The 16,152-nt window shown below is 42.0% G+C and overlaps 1 protein-coding gene across 1 annotated transcript; it reads right to left on the reverse strand.

Annotated features, from left to right (window-relative positions):
* Positions 1–8,827: 8,827 nt before the first annotated feature.
* sox1a (SRY-box transcription factor 1a) lies at positions 8,828–14,590 on the reverse strand (the record flags this gene model as incomplete). Its single annotated transcript, XM_080838495.1, has 2 exons — positions 8,828–9,061; positions 13,754–14,590. The coding sequence occupies 2 exons, from the start codon at positions 14,588–14,590 to the stop codon at positions 8,828–8,830; spliced, it is 1,071 nt and encodes a 356-aa protein (XP_080694621.1).
* Between the last annotated feature and the right edge of the window lie 1,562 nt (positions 14,591–16,152).

Raw genomic sequence — 16,152 nt, forward strand, 5'->3', positions numbered from 1 at the left:
ATCTTAACGGCCTACGTGGATTTTGGCGACATCGTAGACTCAATAACACTTTCTACTTACGTGCGTTTCCCAACCATCAACTTAAAGTCAGGTGCACGAGCGCAACGTGCACGAGTTCTTAAATATCTCTTAGGATATGTTTACGTCACGTTAACCTGTTTACGTTAATTGCTGTGAAATTAGCTAGCCTATGCGTGCATCGAACGTGCACTGTGCACTGAATTCGGGGCGGGGATAGTAACGCCATCTCCAGCAGAGTATTTCAACTGTGTTCCCATTGTAAGGACATTTATTACGATCTGTCTGAGAGTGGGCTGTCAAAGCTAGCATCATCGAAGTCATACAGTACAGTAGGCTACATACATTCAATAAAATTAACCTACATTTGAGTCCAACTGCATGACCATTCTTACCCTACACTTACCCTTACAATAAAGAAGTGATCCTATTTCAACCATAACTTCATTTTAAATCATTTCTTTCTTTATGACATTTAGTTTATAGTTTAGACAGCAACATTGACATCTATATTCAACTGCATCCACTACATAATCTCAAACTTTATTTGTTGGTAACTCTCCAAAAAGGCTACCATTAACACATTTCTTAATGAAAAGGAAACATGCATCACAATAATACTTCAGTGTAACCTGTACCTATGTGGAGTGCAAATATGTCTTGCCATTACACTACCCAACAGCTCTACGTCTGCTAACACTACAGAATGCATAATTCCTACGGGCACTGCACTAGTTTTGTATAGCCTAATCTTTATTTTCAAATACTCAATATTCTTTATTTCTATTTTGATGGGAATAGGCAGGTGAAACAATGACATTCTCATGTTGTGCTAAACACAGAAACATCGTTTGAATTTCTTCTATAATAGGCCGAACGACGCCCCTGGTGGATTGCATCGCTAAGTGTGAAGTTACTACTGGATTGCATCGCTAAGTGTGAAGTTACTACTGGTCCTGACCACACGTAGAATTCTTCTCAACGAAAGATAAACTTAAGCTAAGTGCTGCGTCGGGAAACCGGTCTGCAACGTAGGATTCCTCTTACGAACGATTTCAAGTCCTTTTTAGGCTAAGTGCGCGTTCGGGAAACGAGGCCGTGATCATTAAGTGAAAAGACTTGGGGTTCTTCTTGCAATAGTTCTGTTGGCCTTGTATAAAAAGGTATGAAGATGAAGAACGCTTTTTCGGTCAAAAAAAAAAAGAGTAGCCTATTAGGCATGCAGGGCCTCGTTTCCCGATAACGACGTATCTTAACGGCCTACGTGGATTTTCGCGACATCGTAGACTAAAGGCCGAATTATGCTCTGTTTTAGACGTAAAGCGTAAGCACGTAAAATACACAACCCCCCCTTGCGCGGTAAAATACCCCCCCTTACGTGCTTAAGTGCGTCGCCCAAAATTCCTGACTATGCGACTAAAACACTACGGCCCTACACAGCTCGCAAAGGCTGTGATTGGCCGGCTAACACAGCCTTTCACACAGAGTCTCACGTTTCCAGGTTAATAGCATACAGTCTTTTTTAGACCCAGACATTTTTTTAAATCATGAATACCCTGCAGACCGTCTCACAAGCCTTTTCTTATGGATTAGGAACAAACATAACAGAAGAGGTCCGAAGACATGAACTCCTTTACAAATCCTCTTTAAACACTTATAAGGACGCTCAAATTACAGCGAATATCCCATTCTCACCTGCGATTGTTTGGAGAGAATGTGGTCATTCACGAACAAATAGGTACTTTCATATTCATTTTCCGCCACTTGTGAGTCATGGTGATATTTTTCATTGAGTTCATATTGACGTGAATCCATCAATTGCACCAGCGAGTTTGATAGAATGAGCCCGGTCTGCTCATACAAAAGTTAACAGTAACCTGCCGTTACCTTGTGGCCAGCACCATTGTAGTTACAAGCATTGACAACATGATGAGATTCTCTTGCCGTTTACCACCTCATCTTTGAATAATGTAACTCATAAACACATCGTTTTAAAGCCTGTCGCAGTCATTAAAAGATGTCAATAAACAAACTTTCGCGTCATGTGCTGTCTTTTTCGCCACTGGTACTGAATTGCCAACATTTGTATTTTGTGTAACACATGTATTCATAACATCAAGCCTTTCGCCCACTACACTTTCATGCTCCGGTAAGTTTTTTTCCTTTGTCCTGCTGCAATAAATAGGCTTACTTAACTCAAAAACAAATCTACAGTTCTGGTGTCAATTTGCTTCGCAACACGCAACACGGCTCACAAGCCTTGCAACACGGCTCTGTGTCTAAAACGAACCTTAAATCAAAACTTGTCTAAAACAAGTTCCTTGCGTAAATTACGTGCTTACGCGTTACGTCTAAAACAGAGCATAATTCGGCCTTTAGTAACACTTTCTATTTACGTGCGTTTCCCAACCATCAACTTAAAGTCAGGTGCACGAGCGCAACGTGCACGAGTTCTTAAATAGCTCTTAGGGTGGAGGTCGCCTGTTCATCGATGTGAGACGAGTCGATTTTCTCACTTGTGTATACATGGGTTTCTCGGCTACGTCATCACTGGTTGCGTGCGCAATCTCGCAGAGAAGCAAGATAACGTTGAAGTGGATGAGAAAGCTGTGGAGGAAGGCAACATGACAGGGAGTTGTTGTGTGGTGAACTGCTCTAACAGAGTTGGTAAGATGTTCAGTATACCCAGGAGGAAGCATCCGTTTGCCAGGAAAAATAAAATATCAAATCAAATCAAATATAGAAAAAGGCTCAACAATGTACAAGGTTACGTTTGGGAATATGTTGAGGGTGTGTGCAAGCATTCATGGCAACAGAATAGGGAACGGTAGGCTAAATAAGTAATAAACAATACATTTAAACTGGGTTTTCTGTATTAATTTGTATTAGGGTAGATGGCTTTCTGCTGCGGATTTGCGCACGCAGCCTTCAATGTTTGTATACAAGAAACCCATGCATAGGCTCATGAATGAAGTTCCAATATAACAAGTGTCGACATAAGAACAATACCTCAATAAATATATATAGGCTAGAAAAGATCAAATAAAAAACATCACTCAGGGCATAATTGGGCATTATTGAAAAACAACTACAAAAGGGCGCGTTATAAGAAAGTCATCTCTCTCTTTTTAGACACAGTACAATTAGGCAATATAAGTACAGTTACCAAGGAGAGTAGAAATACAAAATAAACAAAAACAAAAAACTCATAGGCTTCTTATGTACAAGTTGAATGGCTTCAGTGCCTTCAGGGAAACAACTCAAAGTTACTCATCTCAGGCACAGGCGCCACCACTGATGAATGACATGTCAACGACATGTCAATTTTCTAATATTGCAGCCTAACTGCACAGTCAGAAAAGCCATCTCCTTAGTTCAATAACATATTATTTTGTATAATCTTTAATGTGTCGAGGGGGTTGAAGCGTACGTCATGCGTGACTGTATGAGCTATGAAACTAGCGATTTAAAAAAAGTTTCAATGAAGAACATGGTTGCAAATATATACAGCCGCGGAAAAAATTAAGAGACCACTTCAAAATTATCAGTTTCTCTGGTTTTACTATTTATTGGTATGTGTTAAAGTAAAATGTAAATTTTTGTTTTATTCTATAACCTACTGGCAACATTCCTACCAAATTTCAAATAAAAATATTGTCATTTAGATCATTTATTTGCAGAAAAATGACAATTGGTCAAAATAGCAAAAAAGATGCAGTGTCTTCAGATCTCGAATAATGCAAAGAAAACAAGCTCATATTCATTTTTAAACTACACAATACTAATGCTTTAACTTAGGAAGAGTTCAGAAATCAATATTTGGTGGAACAACCTTGATTTAAAATCACAACTTTCATGTGTCTTGGCATGCTCTCCACCAGTCTTTCACATTGCCGTTGGGTGACTTTATGCTTCTCCTGGCGCAAGAATTCAAGCAGCTCGGCTTCTTTTCATGGCTTGTGACCATCCATCTTCCTCTTGATCACATTTCAGAGTTTTTTTTCTGGGATTCAGGTCTCGAAATTGGGCTGGCCATGACAGGGTCCTGATCTGGTGATACTCCATCCACACCTTTACTGGCCTGGCTGTGTGGCATGGAGCATTGATGAGTCCAATTTCACAGTAGGTGCAAGACTCTGTGGCTTGTAGGCCTCTCCAGGTCTCCGTCTAACCATCAGACGACCATGTGTTGGGCAAAGCTGAAAATTGGACTCATCAGAGAAGACGAACTAGGAGACCCTCCAGTCCGCTTTGGTTCAATCCTTATGGTCTTTTACAAACCTCAGCCAGGCAAAGTACAACGTTGTCCCAGAAGAAAAACTTGCTTCCTTTTGCTCTGACAATGTTCCCCAACTCTGAGAAGTGTTTTTTCCAGCAGGGCAATGCTTCATGCCACACAGCCAGGCCAGTAAAGGTGTGGATGGAGTATCACCAGATCAGGACCCTGTCATGGCCAGCCCAATTTCGAGACCTGAATCCCAGAAAAAAAACTCTGAAATGTGATCAAGAGGAAGATGGATGGTCACAAGCCATGAAAAGAAGCCGAGCTGCTTGAATTCTTGCGCCAGGAGTAGCATAAAGTCACCCAACGGCAATGTGAAAGACTGGTGGAGAGCATGCCAAGACACATGAAAGTTGTGATTTTAAATCAAGGTTATTCCACCAAATATTGATTTCTGAACTCTTCCTAAGTTAAAGCATTAGTATTGTGTAGTTTAAAAATGAATATGAGCTTGTTTTCTTTGCATTATTCGAGATCTGAAGACACTGCATCTTTTTTGCTATTTTGACCAATTGTCATTTTTCTGCAAATAAATGATCTAAATGACAATATTTTTATTTGAAATTTGGTAGGAATGTTGCCAGTCGGTTATAGAATAAAACAAAAATTTACATTTTACTTTAACACATACCAATAAATAGTAAAACCAGAGAAACTGATAATTTTGAAGTGGTCTCTTAATTTTTTCCGCGGCTGTATGTATACAACTGTGTAGGGCACGAAACAACCATCTAGCTAGAAAGCTACCATATAAGTCAATGGAGTGGTGGCATAAGCGCTAATTGTGCCATAAAATTACTGTTTGAAAGCTTGAGTTAAGACCTACATACTCTGCATTGGTTGCGTAGCACATTTCAGATCAAACCGAGTCATTATAAACATATAAAAAGTTGTGTAGATAGCTTTATTAATGTAAAATATTCCTCGCTTCAAGTAGCCATGTTTTTTTTTTAAATTCCCCTTTCTTCCGAACGACGGTCGAACGACGCCCCTGGTGGATTAAATCGCTAAGTGTGAAGTTACTACTGGTCCTGACCACACGTAGAATTCTTCTCAACGAAAGATACACTTAAGCTAAGTGCCGCGTCGGGAAACCCGTCTGCAACGTAGGATTCCTCTTACGAACGATTTCAAGTGCTTTTTAGGCTAAGTGCGCGTTCGGGAAACGAGGCCCAGGTCAATAAAGAAACACCGTTGCTGGGAGTATAGTTACATTGTGGTATGACTAACCAAATCTGAAACGACCCAATTGAAAAAAAAACATTGAAAGGAATCCAATACTTATCAAAGAGTATGTTGAAATGTGACAAAATCTGGTATCACGCAATTCAACTTATTTTTCGATAAGGGTTGCTTCGACAAAACATTGTCCAAAATCTATTTTCACCGTTTCACTTCCACACATTTCAGAACCAGGACAGCTCCTCCCAAACAAAACTGAGAGAAATAAAACACAGGCTACAGCAGGGGTGCCCAAATTCTTTCTTGTCAGGGGCCAAATATTAATCGGAGTGGAGGGCCGCGGGCCAAAACCAGAGTTTCATGTTAGGTCATGTCCCATTATATTGAAATGTATTGCATATGTGTACCCAATTAACATTACCTTTAATGTACATACCTGCAAACTCAGAAGGGCTAAAAAAAAAGGTGACAAACCAAGCCCTGCCTGTAGGGGGGTCTGGGGGTATCCCCCCCAGATTTTTTTGTTATTTTAACATGTAAATTAAGCATTCTGGTATACTCCAAGACGAAAATAATGGGGAAAGATAACATTTGCTTCAGGTAAAAAAAGAAACATTTATTAACATATCATACTAATTTTATGTAATCTATTAGTATACACAGGGAAGATAGGTAGGGGACTTCTATAATGGCCAATCAACTAACAGCAAGTTAAAGGCTAATAAACATGATTGCAGGCAACAAGAGTGACTGCTGATGTTTCGATGGAAATACTCCCATTATTTTCTATTTGTATCCGTCAAAAGAGAAAGATATAACAGTTACGTGTAAGCTGTGCCGTGGAAACAAGCGCCGTGACAGCACTTGACTCCAAAGGCTACCTCCACAAACATTTGTTAAGCTAACACGAGCAGGTGAAACTTGTAGCAAGAGAGCGTCATGCCTTGACCTCAACTGAAGGACAGACTGCCCCAACTCAGATAGAGAGAGAGAGAGCTTGCACATTGACTTATGGTTGATTTCATATTTCATATCAACATTCTTTACACAAACATAAGTAAGGTACTTACAGTTGGCAGTTGCTAAACTCGTGTTGACATGTGTGAATTTGAACTCGTGAATATGAACTTGTTCTACCTTTTCCCATTATAGGCCTACATGTAAGTTGAGAAGACTATAACATCAGCTAGATAACTAGCTATCATTTCATGCAAACGGAGCTCTTCCATTTAAATCGTTTAAGGTTAAGGTAAAAGCTAGCTAGTTAGCTAGCATAGCAACAAGATAACCATAGATATGGATCTGTATTGACAAAAGGTCAATAGCGCCCCCCTTGACCCATCTGAAACAATGTTAAAACTGTGGCCAAGCAGTGAACTGCAACCAGTCTTAGTTAAATATGACGTTGAAACAGAGACCCTGTTAAAAATGGGTTAAAATCCTGTCTAACGAATGACGTTCTAACTATAATTCTGACCGGAGCGCGGGCCAAAATAAATCCAGCGCGTGCCACATTTGGCCCGCGGGCCCCAAATTGGGCAGCCCTGGGCTACAGGCTCTTTTTTTTCTTCTTTCTCGAACCAACGTGGGATACCCATGTAAAGGGCTTTTTAATTAGATGCATAAAAATATCGATTCCATGAGAACCGAACGATTATTCTATAATTATTCAATTATCTCCACCAGTTTGCTGCTAAGCTGCGTCTCTGTTTAGGAGTTCTGGATGGAGAGTTTAGGGGAGAGAGCAGAGGCGTTCGCAGCTGCGCTGAGCTGTGAAATTCGGCGAACAATCGGGATCACTGTTCGTCATCTTCTCGCCTTTCCTCTCCATTTGCATAGTCCGCTGTGGTTGATTGACGACCATAGCAGGGCCGAGTGAACTGCTTTTGTTCCCTACTCACTAGCGGATGGCGGGTGCGAGACAGGACTCAGGTGAGGCCAAAGAGGAGATGGATTAGGTGCAGATCACCGAGGCAGGCATGGGAACTTAGCGAAGAACACACACACACACACACACACACAAACAAAAACACACAGTTCTCGACCATATACTCTGTGCATGATTATGACATTAGACAAAATCGTCTTCTGTGTTCATGTGCACGTTTGGACTCCTTGTGACAAATTCAAACCTCCCCGGCAAACGAGGCCCTTTAAACCTTGACATCCGTGACCCTTGCCCTGTGGGATCAAAGGGAGTAATTGATTGTGACCAACCGTGTGTTCTCCCGCCTCTCTCAATTTCCTTCCTTCGCTTCATGGATGTGTGATATCAAATTAGACTGAATTATGAGACTCTTTCTTTATTCGAGCAGAGATTACCACACAAGACCAATCACTAACGATGACAGCCTGAGAATGCGTAAAGTATACAAACCCTTATCGAGATAAGAAATAGCTTAAACGCTGATTTCTGTCAGTTTAAATCATTCGCAGTGGTCGGGGGGAAATGTAGACAACAAATAGTTCCTCTACAATTTATTGGATCAAGGTCTTGTGTGGCCATTGGTTTCGGTATTCAGTTAGTAAGACAGCCCTGTACAGACTACTGTTTGTTTCCACAGACAAGGACCGCATCGCCAGCGTAAACCCGTCTCTTTAATCGTGAATAAGCAATATGGGCGACAGCGATTTATCTAGAGAAGGCTGAAATGACTGGCAACAGTTAGTCTTCTGGCCAACCAGAAAATAGCGAAATCCCGAGCAGATGCGTCCCCGCTCCCCTGATTATTATTCTCGGCTGCCGCGCTTGGTAATGAGAACGCCGGCGACTGTTGGCGCTGATTACCGGTCCTTGGGGATCTTCTGTTTTTCCCTAGTAATTGATAGTTAGACCCTGCTCTAATTAAATACGCTGTCTGGCTCATTGATAGAGACTTCTTCGGGCAGCAAGGCGGGACTGCAGCGAACAGGAGAAGTGGCTGGATTTTAAAATTCGGCGACAGCAACCCAGAACTTGAGGATGCCTTCTTGTTTTATGAGGATAGCTGAAGCGGTGGGCGGGTTCATATTTGTGTTATTCGTGCCCTTTTCGTATTCGTGTGATGAATGAAATATTTAATAAAAAAGAAAAGCAGTGATTCAATGGCTTAAGCAGACTGGATTATTCGGTTATTTTTATTATCATTATGCACAATGCTTCGTGTTTAAATATATAATTACCCTTTACGTATGCATCCCTTCAAAAAAACTTTATCTTTTTTTCAATCTCTGCAGGAGGCACCCCTGAAGACTTCCAAAGTCTTATTCTCCTCTAATTCATTCACTTTTCCCACCAAATCTCCGGCCGCTTCCCGGGAAAGCTTGTAGGAGTTTTTTGTGTGGTCCCTGCCTTGTCCTGTTCTGTCACTTCTCTGACGGGTCCCCCTCGCACCTGCGTTGCTGCTCGCTCCCTTCAGGAATTCGCTGAGGCTTGTAATCAGCTTTGTGGAGCCATTGAGTGCACGGCTCAGTGAAACTTCCCAACCTCACAGCGCGCCGGACCGCTGAATGGGAATCAGCGTGGGGCTGCTCTCCAACCGTCGGGTCTGCCAAATTCCAGCGGAGTCTCTCACAATCACCCCCACACAGGCTTCTCTGCTGCAGTCCGCGGGTGCGTAAGGGAGGGAGGTGAGAGGAGGGGAGGAGAGGAGAGGAGAGAAAAGAAAGAGAAAGGAAGAAAGAAGAGAGGGACACAGAGTGAGAAACAGAGGGAGAAAGTGAGAGAGAGCAAGAGAAAGAGAGAGAGAGAGAGAGTCAAGACAAATTTTAACAAATGCAATAGCCAGTAGTCTATCATCATAGGGCCTCAATCATAAAAGGTTCATAACATTTTATAGGTTATTCAATCACATTGTCAGAATCCACACATCCAAAAAGTCAGTATCCAGGGCTGATAAACTATGCTATCTGGGCTTCTGTCATATTCTGGCCCCCTCTGCTGGAATCACCAAAATAAGTGACAAAAACAATCTATTCTTTTGAAGTAATATACGACAACAAATCTATACAAACACTTCTTATAAGTTTGCATGGCCTTGTGTAGATGAAGTGGGCCTAAAGGTCTTACTGGATACCTTAATTCATAAATGGCTTAAGGTCTGCACATCATTCTTGTAACATGCAGTGTGAAAACTGTGGGGCAAAGGCAGGATTTGGAATATAAAAGTTTGAAAAAGTTGGTCGAGTTTTTCTTTTTTTTGGTGGCTGCATTTGGAATGCGCAGCCACGCTCGCGTTGCTTAAATGGCTGCTCCAATGTCGCAGCAGATATTGCGGCTCGCGCAGCATCTCAGCTTTTGGAAGGGCGCGGGATTAAGAGGCTGCAAGATTGTTAAACATGTCAACGTGTAATTGCACGATAAGGCCCTCGCGAGGAATTTATTGGCCCAGTTGCTATTTCTATTCCTCCCTAATCTCGTTCAGCACATTCGTTCCGTGCAATCTGTCTCCGTAATCTTCTGTGACAGAGCGGCGACCAATAGTGGCGAACAGGATTTTTTTGGGGAGAGGGGAGAAAATATGCAGAGGCGTGATAAACTGATGCTAATTATCCTCATTTAGGACAGCAAGTGCAAGAGATCGGGGGTTTGTGTGCGAGCTGCTTCGGCGAGCCAATGGTGGTGATGGCTTCCTAGCACTGAATATATTGGTGGCTACAAGATAAGGCTACCGCGCAGTGAGGCGATTTATTGGTCAGTGGCTTCGCCGCCCACCCGCTTCTCCCCACCTCACGTCCCCGCCCGCGCACCTCTCTCCTTCAACAGCGCCCCACTCTTGCAGAGTAGTAAATTATTTGGGATAAATTTACCAGAACGGTTCTCTTTAACCTGGCAACATGCCGTGACGTGCTACTCCGCCTTTCGGGTTTTCTGCGCTAATCCGTGTAGCTTTTCATCTGCAGATAAAATAAAAATAGCAGCCGGATGTGCAATCCCTCTGCTCCCTTCCGTGAGTGGAGGAGTGGGCGTTTAATTGCTCTGAATTTTGGACATCTGGTCATCCGTGTTTTAGCTGTAAAAATGTCTTTGTGTGGCTGCCAAAATGCGTTTAGACTAATTTGTTTTTTGATTCTGGATTTCTAGTCTTAGTTTTGAATTCATAAAACAATGGGTTTCCATTAAAGTATAAGCAGTATACTTTGAAACTGGCACATATCAGTCCAGAAATATATAAAGTGATTGATATAAATAAAACATAAACATTTTAATTTCAAATATGGCACCTTTAAATGAAACGCCTATTAATAACGAATGATAAATAGTAGCATGTAATGTCACTCTGAATTGCAAACCTTAGATGTTTATTGATAAAAAGGCAAAACACTTCAGATTTGGATTATTTTCGTCAGTGGAAAACCACACGGTGTGTTTCTGCTTGTGAAAATGTTGCAGTGCATGGGCATCCGGACAAAATTACAAAATATCATGAGTCTCGTCCGGTTAGTATGTGACATGCAGCATCATTTTAAAAACCGCTGTGGCTCCCGGTGTCCCCAGCCCCTACCACTTGTTGCTTGGAGAGCTCTTGGGGTGACGTCACGGTTCCGGTGTGTAATTGTTTGCGACTCTGACTCGCCGCTGACCCTGGGGTCGGTGCCTGGGTCTAATCCGTTTCTTCATGCCACACACAAAACACACTCTCTAGCACTCTCTCAAACACACTAATCCCCATAGAAACACCCACCAACTGCCTCGCAAACGCCGCAGTATTCCCCAAAAAAATTAAAATAGAAAACGTAATCGAGGAAGCTGCCTTAAATACTTACAATATTACATAAGTTTTATTGTAATGTATATGAACACTGGTATCTTTAAATACGTTTAAAACAGTCCAAACTGCTTGCAAAGGCCCTATACTATCTAAAATTCTCCATACGTCTTGCATCAACGCACATAGGCAAAAACAGCACCAAGTGCAGCATCAGTGAATAATGAGATTTTCTTGGTACTCTCAGCGGAGCGGCCTTTGTAGAGAGATCAAGGCAGAGGGCACGAACTTTGACCCCCTGGCTCCAAAACAAGTAGAATGAAAACTTTCAGTTTTTTTCACCTCTAAAAACTCTCTCGATATACTTATAAGGATTACGTCTCTCTTAAAAGGCAACGCCAGTTGATTCAACAGAGAAGGACAACGACTATTTGCTATGTTTGTATCACAAAACATGGTTTTTGTTGGTATGAAATTCGAATATGGCTTAATTTATAGTTTCCGACTTTGTATTTTACATTTGGAAAGTTCTTACATATTTTAGGTACATTCTGTACGCGCTAAATAGGCCTATTAGCAAAGTGTAAATCCAGAATTCAGGAACCAAGGCCATGTGTTGCTATTTATTTACTATTGAACCTTGTGATAATGTTTTATCACAGAAAGCCTTTGCCTCACCTGCAGCACAGCCGCCTAAACAATTAAAAATTGGAAACAATAAGAATTATTGTCCATCATCAAATTGCAATCGCCACCAGATATTAACAGACATCAGTAGTTAATTAAACTCATACTGTAGGCCTCCTCTGTCATAACGGACACGGTAAGTAGGACTCACAGGGTATCCGTCGTTTTCAAGCCATTTTATATAGTACAGATTAATCTGTGAAAAATATTTCACCCAAGACACGTGCCATGTTGGTTGTTATCACGACCTTTAGCATTTGAAGTGCTTGACAAGCACCATAAACTTTGAAATCAGAAGCATAGACTGCAGCAGACATCTATTCCATAATGGGGACGTAGGCCTACACTATCATTGAAATGGTTCATGGTTGTTAATGCTGGTAACAATTGAGAGATAAATGTAAAAATCAATAAATAACTGAGATGGTTGCATGCTTTCGACATTAGGCTTATGTTTCGAATTAAGACGACAGACCCCATCGTAGGACCAGCAAAACAGCCAATACAGCCGCATGAAGCAATTAAACATTTAAACCGGAACAGGAAAAATAAATGATTGTTTATAAGTAGCCTATCGATTAACACAGTCAGATTTTTGAATGTCAATACTGACGATTCGCTTCGTCTTTTGTAAACGTTTAATTTGCAATCAGTTCTCAGTTTGGATAAAAAAAACTTTGTATATAAACTCTGTAAATTCAGCTAGAATTAATATAACATGGTCTCTGTTGTTATTGTGCTTTGAGGTGAATCGAATCACAACCCTCTGGCTTTGTCACAGTGGAGTGTTTAAATTTGGGCCTCAACCAGTGTACTTTTAAACAAGAGTCTGCACTAAGCATTACTAATTAATACGCGATTAAACAAACGTGCTATTTGTAAAGTATTTGCGGTAGGTCATCACACACTTTAACTCCTATCAAGACAAAACCATAATATGAAAGATATAGGTATTCTCTCTTTAGGACCAACGACAAAGGAACACTATATATGCCTGAAAACAAAAAAATCCTTTGCTAATATTTCGACCACACAGTAACAAAACACTGTTTATGAACCAGGGCAACATCTCTGTCAATTTTATTTAAACCAAGTTCCAACGCAAAGTCAAGATTTGAACTGGCAAAATGCATTTCATAAATTATGTACAGCTGCAGTTGTGTGCCAGCCTTTTAAAATATTAAAAGTTATTCACAATTTACAAGAAATATTACAGCAGAGAGGGAATAACGCAAGTACATTAATTCACGTTTACAAACGTTTTGGTAAATAAGCAGTTTATATAAACTTTTAAAAACACTTCTCATTATTATTCATAAAGGATGGCCTACACTATTTTATTTTCTGGTTAGGATGTTTTTTTTTCGCACAAAAAAAGTAAATTATTGAAAAGTAACACTGAACTGAACATAGGGCGAGTTTCCCCTATAGCTTAACATCGCCATAAGCAATGTGAGCTCGAATTCTTAAGTGTGGACAGAATTTTCAAACAATATTCCACAAAAGAAAAGCCATATGATCATTTCATTTCTTCATTTTTTTTCTCTCAAAGTCAATCGCAACAACATTTAGGCTACTTTTAATTTACAATAACATAAACATTCTGTACAAAAAGGGATAGGTCAGTGACCATCTAGAAAAGAAAGAGGTAAATATTTGGTTACGCGATTCTGGATGCGTGTTGCAGTTGTCTCGTGTGTGAAATACTTTAAATATGTGTCAGAGGTACGGTTCCATTAACTCCAGCGGCTGTGCTCTGGTAATGCTGGGGCAAGGCATGGAGTCTGCTCTGTACGGACGGGTCCCCAGATTCCCCGGTCGGTAAATACATGCTAATCATTTCTCTCAAGTCTCCCGGACAGGGGCCTCTGGAGTGAGTGCTGACAGGGGGGCTTACGTTCGGCTCCGACTTCACCAGTGATCCTAGCGTACCGATGGACCCCGGGGAGTTGACACTAGAGTTCTGGTGCTGGTAGGAGATCCCTCCGTAGCCGGACGGAGAGGCGGTCATGTAGCTCTGGGAGTTCGAGATGGGGCTGTACTGGAGGGTCGTCATGTCGTAACGGTGCATGGGCTGCGGGTTGTGTGGGTGATGGTGGTGAGCATGATGATGGTGGGCACCCGAGCCTGGGTGCTGGCTGTAGGCTAGCTGCGCCTCCTGCATCATTGCCGCGGCTGCTGCAGCGGCTGCAACCTGTCCCGAATACGCACCATTTGCCCAGCCGTTCATGTGGGCATAGCCGGCGCTGGCACCGCCGCCGTGACCCCCCGGGCTCTCCAACCTCTGTCCAACTCCTGCCGAATTCATCCCGACGCCGAGACCAACGCCTCCCCCGCCACCGGGCCCACCAAGTAGACCACCAGCCAAGGAGTACTTGTCCTTTTTAAGCAGAGTTTTGGTCTTTCGCCTGGGTCTGTACTTATAATCCGGGTGCTCTTTCATGTGCATGGCTCGTAACCGCTTCGCTTCGTCAATGAAGGGCCGTTTCTCTGCCTCTGACATCACCTTCCACTCGGCTCCAAGTCTTTTGCTGATCTCAGAGTTGTGCATTTTGGGATTTTCCTGGGCCATCTTGCGTCGTTGGCCCCGGGACCAGACCATGAAAGCGTTCATTGGTCTTTTAACGCGCTCTTGGTTATTTTTGTTCCCGGCGTTTGTCCCTGTTTGCCCCGTATTCGTATTCGTTTGGGGGCCGGGGGAGTGGAGGTCCGTTTCCATCATCATGCTATACATTCACCCGGTTTATTAACTTTTCAACCAACACAGGAAAAAAACAGTCAGCGAAGGCGCTCGAGTCCAGTGGAACAAGCGCAAACACGCGGACCTGGCTCCAAATAAAGCAAGTGAAATAACCTGTAATATAATCCAGGAAAGTGTTCTCGCAGGTTTGTTTTCCCCTGTATTTTGCCTCGTCTCCGCTTGCCGTTTCACATCCACCGTAATAGAATGCGCAGTTGAGCTACTTTCCCTAGTGTAGTTGAGAAGTTAGTTTAAGCGGCAGCCATATGATGCGCTTTGACAGCGATTAGAATGAGCGGGTGGCCAATGGCGTTCTAGAAAGGGAGAAATTTGCATGGCAGTCGGTCAGGTGACGTAGAAAACGTAGAAAGCACTAGTAGGCGGGGTACGGTGAGGGTCAACTCCACCCCTCCCACCGAAAGTAAATATTGTAGAACTAGTTGGGGGAAGAGTGTATACTCTTAGTTAAACATCGGAGGGATTTAAAAACAACGATGTGATATATGTTTTTTGAACATTGTAGGTTATTCGATTCATTTGATACATTTACGGAAAATAAGGGATACGACTGCGACGTGAGAATATTCAAACAAGTCAACGGAACATTTTTTCACTTACATTAATTCAAATGTTGAACTGCTGTAAATAAAACTAACTGATTCTTTTCTAGCAAAAAGCACGACTCACATTTACTCTCTCACGCAAACACACACACACACCACGTGTTCAACCAGATTCAACCCACATTCCAATCGTCAGAGCCGTTATATTTCTAAGGTATACTTGCTAATTGAGGCATATTCCATGCAATATAACATATTGGAAAGGACCGTATACCCAGATGGTTTAAGGAGATATGCGTAACTTTGCAAAACTGAACAGAAGTGTATTACCGCCGTCTACTGGTAGAGAAAACTGTGAGACTACTGCGTGGTGCTGAAAGACAGCGACCTATAGGATCTTATTTACCATTAAGTAGCGTTGTATAAGTATGGCTAAAATATGTTCCCTATTTTAGACAGATTCCTTGATAACACAGTTTGGAGAGACAAAGTCTCTAGCAAGTGTTAAGACAGAAACGACCAAGCCATGCCATGCTTTTTCGTGCCTGTCATGATGCGTATTGCCTTCGCTTGCATGTCCTTACGTTTCATGGTCTACATCTGCAGTGATAAGTTTTAACAGGCTGCGGGTTTCAGAGAAAGAGGAGAGCCTAATTAACAGGCTCGCATTGTTTAAAATAATGACAGCATTTAGGTTTTTAAGACGTTGGATCCGCACGGATCTCACCCTGTGCGCCACACTCACACGTATAATTCAGATTTCACAGTTGACCTGTTCTGAAAACATCAATCAGCCGCTAATTGAAGACAAAACAAAATATCCCTGCCCCGCTGCGCCGCTAACGATTCCATCATTGTACCAAATTTCATGGCTTTTAATTTGTCTAATATCAATACATGTATGGAGGAGAGATGCGTGGATATCCCAATCAACTGAATTGCATAAATTATGTTAACGGCTTTGCACATAGTTATTGTGCTGCTAGTCCGCAG

This window comes from Sprattus sprattus, assembly GCF_963457725.1.
Source record: "Sprattus sprattus genome assembly, chromosome: 5".
NCBI classification, from domain to species: Eukaryota; Metazoa; Chordata; class Actinopteri; order Clupeiformes; family Clupeidae; genus Sprattus; species Sprattus sprattus.